At 39.9% G+C, this 14,562-nt stretch overlaps 1 protein-coding gene across 1 annotated transcript in view; it reads left to right on the top strand.

Moving 5' to 3' along the window:
* Positions 1–14,562, top strand: part of HSD17B12 (hydroxysteroid 17-beta dehydrogenase 12) — a 157,591-nt gene that overhangs the window by 107,504 nt on the left and 35,525 nt on the right. Inside the window, exons 5-6 of the mRNA XM_080814975.1 lie at positions 7,786–7,850; positions 8,705–8,749. Of these exons, the coding sequence (XP_080671101.1) occupies positions 7,786–7,850; positions 8,705–8,749 (110 nt within the window). The remainder of the gene's footprint in view (positions 1–7,785; positions 7,851–8,704; positions 8,750–14,562) is intronic.

Genomic DNA, 14,562 nt, shown 5'->3' with positions numbered 1-14,562 from the left:
CCATGGCCCCTTCAGGTTTGAAATTTGTTGAACATCTTCTAGAACTTGGGAAAGCACTATACTCACTTACAGTTTAACTGTGAGGGGTAGGAATTAATATTAGCTAAATATGAGACACACAGGGCAAGTTCTGAAAGAGTTCTGAACTCTGTGCCTTGGTGTGGAGTTAGGATACATCACCCTCCCTGCACACTGATTGATGTTCACCAACCAAAAAACTGAGAGTTTTTATTGGGGTTTCATTATGTAGGCATGATCAATTGAATCACTGGCTCTGTGATTGAACTTAGTTTCCAGTCCCCCTCCCTTTTCCCAGGTTGGTCTGGCTCAAAGCCTTAACCTTCTATTCACACAGTTGGTCTTTTGGGTGACCAAGCCCCATCTAGATTCATCTCATTAACATAAACTCAGGTGTGGTCCAGAGGCCCACCATGAATAACAAAGAAACCCCTGTCATCCTGGAAGTTGCAAGGGTTTAGAACCACCCCAGGGATCCAAGACAAATACTTCACACCTTTTATTTCCTATTTGTCAGTGGATTCATGTGCCAGTTCATTCAACAAGTAAAATTCCAGAGATACAGTAGTAAATAAAACTGATACTATTTCTGTTTTCATGGGAGACGCTTCTGAAGAAGCATTTGGGAATGTTTTGCATATACTGAGAGACTGTTACTGATGAAGTGGAGAGTGTCAGAGATGGTTTCTGAGAAAGCAACATTTAAGTGGAGGCCTACAGGCTGATCAGCTCTGGGAGAAGGGATGTGGGAAGGGTTCCCAGGCAGAAGAAAAGCCTGAAGGCGAATGTGCTTGGCTGGTTGGAGGAACCGATGGAAGACCTGTAAATCTAGAGTGTAGACCGTGAAAGGGGACAGTGGCCAGAGTCAGGAGACTGAGCAGGGCCAGATCCTGAGAGGCTTAGAAAATCAGCTTAATAGGAGTGGGCTTAATGGAAGGACAGTGTAGATACTGTAGAGTGTCAGCAGTAAATGGACATCATACTAGAATTTTAGAGAGATTTTTCTGACTTCCGAGTGGAAGAGGGCAAGAATTAATAAAAGGAGACCAATGAGCCTCTTTTAGCAACGAAACATAAGATGATGGTGGTAACTTCAGGATGTGGGCGATGGGAATGGTTAGAAGTAGATTGACTGCAGAGATGTTTAGGAAATAGAAACAGGGCCCATGTCTACTGGGATGAGGGAGGGTCCTCATCAGTGCTTTTGTCTGATAGGAGTGACCAGTAATAGTAGTAACAGTAGCCTCTGCTTGTTTTTCTGGTCATTATTGCCAACATCCTCAAGAACTTTTGTATGTCAGCCTCCATGCTAATGAATCTCATGCAATCCTCAACAATACTGTAAGGTAGGCGTCTCTGTTTTTGTGCCCATTTTATGGACAAGAAACAGACTTAGGGAGGTTAAAAACGTTGTCCGGGATTTGCAAGTAGTAATTAGCAACTTGCAGGTTCTGACATGAACAACTGTATGCTGTTTGCAAAAGACAAGAAAACCTGGATCAGGAGCAAATTCCCTAAAGAATATGATGATTTCATTTTGGGGTATGTTAAACTTGAGAGAGCGGTGGAGAAATCCAAGTGGAGATTCAAGTAGACCTTTGGATCTTGGTGACTGCACACTCCTTCGTGTTGAATGAGATTGAAGCCTGGTGTCACCAATCATGGCAAGTGGAGTTGATACATGGAATTTATTTTTTTTTTAGACTAGGAGACTCATCAGGAACATTGTCAGGCTAAGCATAGTTCCTTCTAGTTCCATTAGACCTGTTGGATGAAATTGGATTTCTAGAGTGAGAATAAAGCATAGAGTTCAAATGTATCTCCTTTCACTAGAAAAGCACTAATAGTATTAATTAAAACAGAACCTTTGACTTAAAACTGGGTAATTAGCTGTGATCTCAGAAATGTAAATAGAACTGTAATTCAAGAAATTGACGAACGTTCCTCCTGTTCACTAAGATTTAACTACCAAACTGTCATTATTCTTTCCTCCTCTCTTCCGAGTTTATGGATGGCAGATCTTACCTAGTTTTGTAATGAGGATCACATAGCAATTTATAATTAAGCAGTGGAAACGAAATGTTCTGTTGTGTTGCTTTTAACTCAGTCTTAACTTTTCAATTTCTGATTAAAGGCACTGCAAATTTAAAGCCTTGTAAACTCTCTTTTATTTAGAAATTGCTACTCACAAGTGTATGAAAACTGTAAAGTTTGCAAAATGTTTTACATGGTGTTCCAAATATCATCTGTCAGAGTATGAACATGTGCTAGCTACAGCAATATGTTAAGTAAGGCAAAGAAGGAACACTTTGCAAACTCTCTCTAGACTGTCAGGCTAGATCCACTTGAAAGAAAGGAGAGAGGAACAACTGGTCTACCCTTGATCAGTACGAGCAGTTGCTCTGGCTAAACTGTGGCCCGGAGCGGGCTTTCCGTCTCTGCACTGTGCCAGTGCTCACATCTGATGAAAGCAGGGACCTTGCCGGGCCTGCTGCGTCCCAGAATCTAGGACAGTCGGCTACAGAGTGGGTCAATAACCACCTGTTGAAGAAATGACCACACAAAAATAACAACTCTCCTTCCTCCATTTACTAACATACTGATATGTTCTGGGCCATGGGTTAAAGATTTGATACATAGCATCTCATTTGCTTAAATTATTAGCCCTATTTTATATATAAGGACATTGAGAAACTGAGGCCCATTGAGGTGAAATCACTTGCCCCTTGCAGGAGCTGATTGTAGGAGAGTCAGGGCTGAAACCCTGTTTCCAACGGGCCTGTTGGACTCCAAGATCCAGAACTTGTTAGTTCAAAAGCTTATGACAGGGGCGCCTGGGTGGCTCAGTGGGTTAAGCATCTGCCTTTGCTCAGGTCATGATCCCAGGGTCCTTATGAGAGGAGAGGTTCCCCCCTACTTTTAGCATATACACTGTTCCTGACGTCTACATATAAAAAATTCAGTCTGTTTTGAAATATAACGAGATAGTGCATTTTTTTACCTAAACCATTTTATTAATGAACTGTAATAGGTTTTCCATTTCTCTAGTCTTTAGTTTGAGTGCTAGAACTGGGTTAGTGTATATCACTATAAATGTGACTGAAATTATCTTAACATTTGTATTTTGATATAATGAGCCGGAAATTCAGAATACTTTATTTGTCATGTATTCGGAAACCCAACCATTAAGTGATGTACTTTTAAAGATTTTATTTATTTATTTGACAGACAGAGATCACAAGTAGGCAGAGAGGCAAGGAGAGAGAGGAAGAAGCAGACTCTCTGCTGAGCAGAGAGCCCGATGATCCCAGGACCCTGAGCCAAAGGCAGAGGCTTTAACTCACTGAGCCACCCAGGCGCCCCAAGTGATGTACTTTTATACCACCTTAATTTCTTAAGCCTCTAGTTAATCTGGAAAAAGCAGGTTAGAGGTGTTCTGTGTGTGGTTGTTGCTTGCATCAGTTAGTATTGTGTTCAAGTGGATTTTTATTTTTTAGTAATTTATTGTTTGCCCTTCCCTCATGCCCAACCCAGACACCAAATATCTGATTTTCTAATGACATCATTGTCTCAAAAGCAGCTGGTTTTGGTAAAGGGTTCTAAGTCCAATAAGGTCAGAAACAGCAGCAAGTGAATTTAGAAGAAACAAATCTTGTGAATGTTCTTTTTTTAAAAAATATTTTATTTATTTATTTGACAGAGATCACAAGTAGGCAGAGAGGCAGGCAGAGAGAGAGGAAGGGAAGCAGGCTCCCTGCTGAGCACAGAGCCCGATGTGGGGCTTGATCCCAGGACCCTGGGATCATGACCTGAGCCAAAGGCAGAGACTTTAACCCACTGAGCCACCCAGGCGCCCTGTGAATGTTCTTTTTAAGTAGGAGATGTGGAAATGATTTTTAGCAGTAGTATGATACAGAATATTTACATAACATTTCAGAATTATTCTGGATTTTGAGTCTTTAGAATACAATACTTTATCAGTGTTGGTGTTTTCAAAAGTTCTGCATGGGTGGTTAGGGGGAGGCTGTGGAGGGCACTGCTGAGCTCAGTGCACTTGACAGTTCTTCCCAGTGAGGGTCGGCGCTGTGAGGATTGTTGCTTTGCCCGCCGCCTCCTCCTTTTTCCACTTACCTTGTCCTTGTTCTTGGTCTGCTGTGACCTCTGCTCTGTTTGCTTCATCTCTTCTGTTGGACTCTTCTTATCTTAGAACTCCAATGAGAAACTGATGGGAAACATTTTATATCTGCTCATGATCCTGTGGTGATTGTTGGAGTCCTGGCTGGAATTCTGAGATTACATGGACATCCTTTGTTTTCGGAAAGACTCGGTGTCTTTCACATGAGTGAAAGGTTTTTGCGGGTCACCAAATAAAAAATTTTAAATCTGTCTCTGGTGCCTTACTTGAAGAATTAAAAAAAAAAAATCCTCACTACTAAATAGATATTTAATGCCAATTTAAATGGGTGCCATTTAGAAGGGATCTTCAACCATCTGAATAATGTTGGAACAACTTGTGACATTATTTGGTTTGGTGGATTCTATAATGAATCCTGTAATATATAAAGATGGCATTGCATGCACCCATTCTTAATGAGATTACATTTTAATGGAAATATTTCCATCCTTCACTCCCACCCAAAGCCTGTTTTCTTCCTTTTCCAGTTCCCTGAAAGCTTTCCGTCTGCCATTTGGTTATTGCTGCCACCTTATGTCTCAAAATAAAATTGCAATGGGATTGGCTTTTTCAAAAGATTTGCACTAGCAAGCAATTTATGGATATAGCTACTTGAGAGCAACAGTTGTTTTTCTCTGCACTCTGAAGTGATGGCCAAGAGTGGAGAGATTCTAGGTAGTGTATATTTCACAAGCAAAAGGTGCAACTATCAAAACAGGAAGGGATTTAAGAAGCCTTCGCCCTAGCATAGGACAAATTGCCTGTGTGACCTTGGTATGCACTTCTCCCTCATAAAACTGGGATTAATGCTCTCAAAGATCTATTCCAGCTTTAATGTTTTGGGTTTGTGTGTGTGTGTGTGTGTGTGTGTGTAGTTTTGGATATAATAACACAGCCCTTATACATGATTCTGTTTATTTCTTTGAGCTAAAGTTCTCAGTGTTGAACGCGTTTTCCTTCAAAGAGCTATGTTAGATTTTTTTTCTTCTTTTTGACAGACAAAGATCACATGCAGGCAGAGAGGCAGGCAGAGAGAAGGGGGGGGAAACAGGCTCCCCACCGAGCAGAGAGTCTGATGTGGGGTGTTCCCAGGACCCTGAGATCACAACCCGAGCAGAAGGCAGAGGCTTAACTCACTGAGCCACCCAGGAGCCCCTAGAACTTTGTTAAATAGATGTTTGCATTTTCATTGTGCAAGTGGGTAGTTTTGATAGCTCTCCTTTGCTCAATTAGAAACAGATCCGTTGTTAGTGCAGCCTTAATCAGAGTGACAGTTCCCTGCTTGCTTTGTTTTTAGTGGGCTCTCTTGGCCCAACTTTGTACTTGCAATGCTTGTTAAGATGACAAAATCAAGTGTGCTGGTTATAAAGTTCCCAGATTAAAAAAAAAAAATCCAAGTCTGGATTTTTAAAGATTTATGATTATACTCTCCAATTTTCTTCTGTATTTCAAAATAGAGTGTTAATATTTCCATTGGCTAGAAAGAAATCTGAAGATAAAATTTTCTAGATCCACGAGAGGGAAGGCAGATGGGGTTGGCTACAGATGATGGAATTTTTCTTCAGTCCTGAGGAAATTACAATTTGGCAAAACCTCTCCTGGAGGATTCTGTTATTTTAAACTGATTTTGTAACAAATATTTTGTTTATTTGTAACATTTTAACATACTTTTAGATGTTTCTCTTAGTCATGCTGTGAGTTATTCATCCTTTATAATTCTGTCCATGGGTAAAGCAAAGTCAAGGGAACATAATGCCTCACCTTTAACTAATTTAGCCTTAATTGTCAAAAGGTCTTTTATGGAATCCATTCCTTGAACTTCTGTTGGGTAGAGAAACCGCTGAATAAAATAAAAATGGATTTGGACCTGCAGTTATCAATTATGTTTAGATATAATCCCCGTTCAAAGGGGCATGAATCATAATTAAGTACAGTTTGCTTTGCCATTGTCCTTTGTTTTCAGATTTTCAGATTAGCTTCAGTGACATTGTTCAGTCCATCGTGACCAGGTTGTGCAAGTAAAATCCTGAGACTCACAGCCTCAAGTGACTGGCTTACCGCTAAGTAGAGAACTCTTGCTAAGTTATTTCGAACTACCAATTTTGTTAGTCTATTGAAAAAGTTAGTGTTACTATTATCAGGTTTATTTGGCACAGCTCCTTCTAAATTTTGCAGACTGATCATAATTTCACTTTCTTTTTGTTACTGAAATCTTTCTTTTCTAAAACTTTAGTTTTATTAAACATTGCTACCAGATTTCTGTTTATTATCCAATTATTACTGATTTTTTTTTTCCCTGAACTAAGTACTGGGTGAAGACATATGGTGGCTTTAATGTAGTGGAAAGAAACTAACCTCTGAAGTCAAATTTCGAAGTCTGAGCCTGCTTTATTCTATGACCTTTGGCAAGTTATTTAACTGCTGTGAACTTTGGTTTCCTACTATGTAGAAGGGAGATTATAATAGGAACTACCCAATAGGATTGTTATGGTGAGTCAATGTAGATAAGGTTATCCATTTCGTTATTAGAAATTCCAGGATATTTTATGTATTTTCTTGATTCCTGCAAACGGATCCTTATTTTGAGTTTGTCTTTCTGGAACTAGGGAAAACCATAGAGTATCTGAGTGTTAATCATATCTCTAAATAAATTTAGATAAATAAAGTTTATAAATTTTTTCTTGGCTTCTCGATTGTCTTGTAGTTCCAGCCTTAGGGGAGGTGGCTGAGGAAGGAAGTTACAGAAAGACTAAAACATAATGTTTCAGGGTTTATGATCTGGTGGGGATTGATGCTTCATTGGAGACATTTAGCCTCGCCCACTCTCTTGGCCTCCACGACGAAGCCTTCCCTCACTTCCTCGATAAGGTCAGACTCCAGGAATAGGCTCCCATGGCACTCTGTATTTTGCAATGAAATAATTGTTTGATTCTTTTTCTTCGGTGCCTTTCTCTTCCTACGACATAGTATATTCTATGATGCCAACAAACTGCCTTTTTCTTCCTGGTGTTTCTAGTCCTAGTGCATGTCTTGTACACAGGTGTATGGCAAATATTTGTTGAATGATTAAACAAGCTCTTGTGTTAGAGATGAAGAAACTGAGATGCATCTCAGATGTGACTTATCCCAAGTCACAGGCTTTCCATTTCTAGTAGAACTCGGATGTCTGGTCTCCTATGCTGTAGTACTCTTCGCTCTTTCTACTACATTATGAAAATGTGTGTCTAGAGAGGAGATAAACAATACTTACAGGTAACTGTAAGTTACCTTACAATCCTTACAGATAAACAATACTCACAGAGCAGAATGTACACACACTCCAAGGGGTTATGGAAATTGAAGTGAATAAAAAGTCCCTTTGTCAGGGGATGGATGGAAGGTGCAGGAAGGCTTAATGAAGGAGAAGACATTTGAACTAGACATACACTGATAGATTTCTGATGGAAAGGTGTGGTAAAGTTCACTCCAGCCATACACAGTGTTTCATGCCTCTGTATGTGTCATTTTAGTCTTGATATTATTAATCTCATTATTTTAATAAATCTGTAAAATAAAGTGTATGTCAGCCAGCTAACGATCTTGTCTAATTTCAGTGAACAATGTGGGAATGTCATATGAGTATCCTGAATACTTTTTGGACGTTCCTGACTTGGACAACGTAAGTCTGTTTCTGTATAGTACGGTAACAAAAAGAATGCATGTGAGTATTGTCAAGGCAGTGTGATATAATGGTTCATACTGTGAGCACTGGAGTCCAGCTGCCCGAGGTTCACACTCTGGCTCTTCTGCTTGTTCCCGGAGTTTACCCTGGGGATGATCCCAACCATGCTTAGTGTCCATTCCCATGTCTATGAAGGAGGCAACTTCATAGGAATGTTAGAAGGACTGAATGAGAAAATGTTTGTAACCTCATTAGTATAGTGCCAGGTTTGGAAATAACTCATTGTATTATTCTTATTTCTATTTTTATGATATCAGTATAGATTTGCTTTAACTATCAGGATCTAAACACCGATTTAGATATCATAAATATGTTAACATATAACAATATGGTTGATTCAAGTAAACCTACCAAAATGAAAGCTGTATTCTTGAGACATGCATAGTTCTTTAATAAAAATTAGAAAAGCAAGTCATTGAAAGAATATGTGAATTTTAAAAAACTGTTGAGAATCTCAGATTCAATAATTTTTCCTTTTGATATTAGCAGAAGGAAAATAGCATATTTATTTTAGATTTAGTATCTTTTGCTTCCAGATTTTCCTTACTACATCTACCTTGAATTTTGCATATTAACATGAGTTGCTGCTTTTGGTAGAAAAGTACTGTAAATAGTACATAAAAAGAGTAAATAAAATTTACCTTTCTACCCCGACTCCTGTCATTTTCCAGTTCCCTACTCTATCTGGGGAAACGTTCAGTGGTTCTCTAGATCACTTGCATATACATATAAAATATGGTTATTTTACATGATGATGTGTATATAAAATTATCAATATTTTCTTTTTTCAGACCATCAAGAAACTGATAAATATTAATGTTCTTTCTGTTTGTAAGGTAAGTAGCTTCTTTATAGCTTCTTTTTAAATATGTCTTCCTTTTTTGGTTTGCTCTATTTAAAAACACATGATTAGTTCGTGCACTTCAGCCAGCTTCTGTTCCCATATGAGTATGTATTCTAGATGTAGGTGGTTATTTCCTTCTGTCTTCGGGAAGTAGAAAGAACCGAAGACCGAACAAGTGAGTAATTTTGCTTTTTAACAACTGAGCCTATGCAAACAATGTGGTAGGTCCTGGGACTACACAAATAACCTAGGCTGAAGACTGATTTTTACAAAGTTTTCCTCTACACATGGTCCTTCACTGATAGATTATTTCCATTTTGCATCCCCCATGACCATGTAAGTGGATGAATTAAATGTGGTGAAAGCATTGTGCGGTAGTATGGGCCTATACAATAATGAGTGGTTTTTATTAGCCACACGTAAACATCATTCTGATTAAGTTTTAGAATATAAGTAAGGTTCAGTGGGGTTGACTCCGGAGCCGATGACCAAGAAAGAATTTTTGTGATGTCTTTGGTGCAAAATAGTGGTTTATTTAAACATAGAGACAGGACCCGTAGGCAGAAAGAGCAGCTGCCCTGAGGTTGTGAGGGGTGTCTGATTATATATATATATTATATGGAGGAGGTAAGGAAAAAGGGAGGTTTCAAAAGAACTTTTATATGCTAACGAGGACCTATAAGATACCGGACACCAGAGGTCTTGCATTGTCAAGGGTTTCCCTCTAGTAAGGCATTAACCTCAAGATAGTTGGGAGAGGGAGCCTGGGTGGCTCAGTGGGTTAAAGCCTCTGCCTTCAGCCCAGGTCATGATCCCAGCATCCTGGGATCGAGTCCCGCATCGGGCTCTCTGCTCAGCAGGAAGCCTGCTTCCCCTTCTCTCTCTGCCTGCCTCTCTGCCTACTTGTAATCTCTATCAAATAAATTTAAAGAATAAATAAATAAATAAATAAAGATAGTTGGGAGACTCTTGGAAGAGTGTCCCACGTGTCCTACCCAGGAGTGAGGGGTAGGGGAAATGTTGGAGGGTGTCAGCTTCTGCTTTGTCCTCAGCTTGCCTTCTGCTCCCTCATCACTTCTGGTTTCTAGTTGGTAGACACATTGCTTGTATGTGCCAACAAAAGATGCCACAGCTAATGACGTGCTAAAAGGAAGATTAGGTAGCAAATCTGAGCACCTGAGCACCACTTTTCTTTATGTGTTAGCAGTCACTCAGAGTAAGGCACCATACCTTGATTATACATCCTAGCCCAGCAGCAAATATTGCCCGAGGCAGAATTTCCATAGGCACCGTCAAATACGTCAAATTTGAACCTATGGGAGTCCCCCCTTATCCACAGGGGATGCGTTCTGATACTTCCCATAGATGCCTGAAACCACAGAAACTACCAAACCCTATACATACTATGTGTTTTCCTATACCCGTGATGAAGTTTAATTTATAAATTAGGCTCAGTAAGAGATTAACAATAATAAAATAGAACAATTATAACAATACACTGTAATAAAGTTTATGGGAATTTGGGCTCTCTCTTTCTCAAAACATCTGATTGTATGTACTTGTTCGTGTTCTTGCACTGTTCTTGTGGTGATATGAGATGATAAAATGCCTATACGATGAGATGAAACAAGGGGAGGGATGCAGGCGCGGAGCCCCTGCTGCTGACCTTCTGACGATACAGGTCGGAAGGAGGATCCTCTGTTGACTGTGGGTAACTTGAAACCTTGGGAAGTGAAACCTCAGATAAAGGCCATCGTACTGACAGAAAAGCCACGTCCATTTTCAGTAACTCTTAAATGCTCTATTTAAGGAAATGAAAAAATATTGACCTCAAAACTATTAGAATTAACCAGATAAATAGAAATAAGAACTTAATTAATTGATTTTCACTTTATGGCACGGTCTTGATCTTTTCCTCTATTGTGAATGTTTAAAGAAAAATTCTCCTTGTGTCTTCATGTCCTGAGAAATCATATCTACTACATGCTTAATTTCAAGTGCGGGGACCTGAAAATCTTATGCCTTGTCCAACTTTTCAGTTATGGCTGTGCTTAGTTCATTCATTATTTATGTGGTTTTGTACACTTTTGGCACTATGTTGTTTCACATAAACTGGCCACCGGAATGAAAGCTTCATTGTGACTGTCTGCATACCATGTGGTATTTGATAGCTTGCTACTGAGAGGCACCTTATCTGAATTATTTTGTAACATGACCAATAATTTTTAAAAAGAAATAATCACAGTATCTTTTCCACTGTTGTTTTTAACTGGGGTTTTTACTTACATGAGATTTAGTTTAAGTGAGATAAACTACTAACAAATGGATCCTTGATTAGATTTGAAACAAGACCCACACACAAAATGGAAGCCTTTAAAACAGGGTTGGTATGAATATATACATATAGTTTTAAAGGTATTTCCCTTGGCACACCTGTATAAATGTTAACTTTCTTCAATAATCTGTGTGAGGTTTCAAGTTAATTAAATAACTCTACAATTTACTAGTTGTATGACCTTGAACAAATTACTTGCCCTCTGTGCTTCAGTTTTTCATCTGTAAATTGAGGGTGTTAATCTCTTTACCTCACAGAGGTGTTTTGGGAATTGAGCAAGGTAGTATGTGCAAATCACTTAGAAGAGGACCCAGATCATAGTAAGGGCCCTAAAGAATGTTACTATTAAAGATTTTTAGTAAAAATGTGAGTTTATTTTTTAGCAAGCAAAGTTTTTTGATCAAAATTAACATTCTGGTCTATAATTTGTATGTTTTATGATTTTGAAATGACTGATGTGTACTATTGTTTTGATAATCTTTTCTAGGTACATCTAGCCAAATGCCTAAAAATAATGAGTGTTAAAACTATGTACATGTATTTCATAATATGTTTTAATGAGTTAATGATGAAAACTATATTTAAGTGTTTAAATTTGATTTTATAGAACTGTTGATATTAGCTACAGATTTAGTCTTCTGATACATTTATCTCCTCTGATAAATTTAACTCCTCTGTGAGATAAGCTGTGTGAAGTTTTACTCTCCATGCGTTAGTATTTATTTTCTCCTGTAATGTCCTGCTTGTCAATACTTAACATGTTTGTATTCCTTCATAATATAAAATGCTGACCCCCTCCATCTCCCAAAACATGTGTTTTTGGCTGACAGTCTACAGAATACTAATGATAAAAGGCCAGGGACTTGACCTTGACTTATGAGAACCAATCAGCTTGCTGTGCTCCACGGCTGCACACAGCATCCTCCAGGAAGCATCTGAGCACAGAGCAGGGTGTGCTGGTGGTGATCACCTCATGTCCCTGGTTTGAAGATGAGTCGTGCAGGCGGGTAGCATTACGGATAAAGCAGTACAGATCCAACAGCACTGTATAGTACCCTTCAGGTTCTTCACAACAATAATGAGATAAGAATGAGGCACCGGTCCTAAGATCTCGGCAGATCACAAAAGGCTTCTCCCACTACTTCATTCTTCCTCTTCCACTTTCTCTTTTCATGTTGGCGTAAGTATTGGTTCCCATGAATTGAGTTGGGGGGACGCACACTGACTTATTAAATATGTCCTGTCATATCAACTGTGAACCGTATGGGCGGCAAGTGTCACCGCCAGAGGAGCTCGATATATGGGCTTCACATTTTTGTATGGAAGCCTGATTTTTGCAAGTCAAGTCCCATTTACCAAGCACTAAGGGAGTTTATTATTTAAAACACTTCTACGTCAAGCTGAATAATCATCCTTTATCTTTAGTGTAAACACGAATATTCCTGTACCTGTGTGATGCGTACTTTTAGTTGGAAAACAGTTCAAAACTCTTGCTTGATTCATTGTGGAACTAAGACCATCTGCAGCCACATGGTCTTTGTTGGGCTGTAGACAGGATCCGTGCAGTTGGCATCTCGGCTGCACAGTTGACTAGGGCGTGTTCAGGGGTGAGAAAGTTTGACTCGAGCAGCGGGAGGCGAGGGGTGTGCAGTGGCTGACCAACCAGCGGCCAAAAAGGTGAGTGAGGATACAAGGTGTAAGAGCTTGGGTGCTGGGCTCAAGAGGATGGAGAGAGCCATAGGAAGCCTTAGAGCAGAGATAAGGTGTGATCTGATGTACATTTTAGAAAGGCGGGTCTAGTGGCAGAGTGACATGGCGTTTGTGTTTTATGGTCTCTCTGTTTATTTTCATTGTACTGAAAAAAGGGCATTCACCTTGATGAGGTTTTCTGCGCAAGGCTCCCAGGTTTAATGTCCTTCAGTGCTGCTGTGATGTCCCCTCTGGTGTATTTTGATGAATTGTGCTTTAGTTGACTGTGTTATGTTGCTGCGGCCAGGGCTCCATTTTCTGTAGAAATGTAACTTCTGTTGGGAGCCCTGGGGTAACTTAAAAGAAGATGAAAATTGGTCTGGCTCTAGAATCTTAGAAGATTTTATGGCGACTGGACATCAAGAGAGCTAGGGCATGGGTGTCTGCTGCCTAATGTCATAACACAAGTATTGAAAAAAGGTTTAGACAAGAAAGAAAACAGCCTCTTCTCATCATCAGTGCTGGCCCAAGTTTTATCTCCTCACCAAACCATACAGTAGGGCTGGCTGGCTGAGAAGCATGCCTAGAAAGATCAGAGAGATCAGTGCCCCCTTGTGACCTTGGGCTTCTTCCCCTAATCTGGAGATGGTTGATGGGGAAGGCCCTGTGCCACTTGATGAGCACTGAATGACCTGGATCCCTCAAATCCAGGATTATGGCTTGGTCCATGTGCTCCTGTGTTAGGAGGTCAGAGGATTATAAAAAGTCACAGAAGTTCTACATTCCTACAGAGGAATCATAAAAGTGAAATATCCTGACCAGAGAAATGATGGGTCTTCACCAGAGGAAGTGGTGGTGAGTGGTCCAGAAGAATATTGGGATCGCTTCTCAGCCTTTTGGCTAAGATCAAGTGCAGAAGAATATTGGGGAAGAAATATTAACCCGAATAGTTTTGACATATCAATTAACCTTGGTATGTCATCATAGAGTGCAGCTCGGCTCTCCCAGGCCATTGTCTGAGCCCCACTTAATGAGGCTTTCCCTTAGCAGACATAAAGCTGCCGGTCAGAGTAAGCCCAGGGGTATTTAAAAGCCTTGTTGCTTGCCTTACAGTTTTGCTCTCAAATCCTTCAGGGGTGAATTTCGTCTTGTTCTTGTGCTCTGCTGAGCAGTTAAGTGCCAAGCTGGAGAGAGGGGTGGTGTGGAAGTTCTCTGTAGTTGATCCATATGGCAGGTGAATCAGCCTTCCACTAGAAGAGAGGTCCTACTAGCCGGGGCTTTTTTTCCTTATGATTTCAGATGCTCCATGACTGAAATCAAACGTAAGTCTTTTTCTCCTCAAGAACAGTGACCTTCAGACCAGATATGGTGGCGTTTAGAGATAATTAAGCCTCCAAATATTGACCCAGACTCTTCTAAAATAGCTGCGGTTTTCTGCCTGGAGGGCTTGCCGTCTCAGAATACTGAGAGTTGGCAAAGGAGATTGTTGTACGACTGTTGATGACTATGACAGAAATCGTGGGCAACGGGAGAAGTCCCACAACTCCAGAGGCAGCTAAATACAAGTCTGGTTTCAAACAGGCAGGACACCGAGCTCCACACCACTTCAAAGACAAGTTCTAAAACTGATCTTGCTTGCATTGTTTGTTTCGGATTGGAGATTACTTGTTTAAACATCTGCCAAATTCAGAGTTGCCTTCCTTCTCTAGGCCTGTTGGTTCTTAGATTCCTTTAATGACCGTTTTAGGACCTCAAGATACTATAGACTCTTCACTTCTTTT

The sequence above is a fragment of the Martes martes genome (genome assembly GCF_963455335.1).
Source record: "Martes martes genome assembly, chromosome: 10".
Taxonomy (NCBI): domain Eukaryota; kingdom Metazoa; phylum Chordata; class Mammalia; order Carnivora; family Mustelidae; genus Martes; species Martes martes.
Note: the sequence above shows the minus strand (reverse complement) of the source record. Positions and strands in the feature narration are given on the sequence as shown.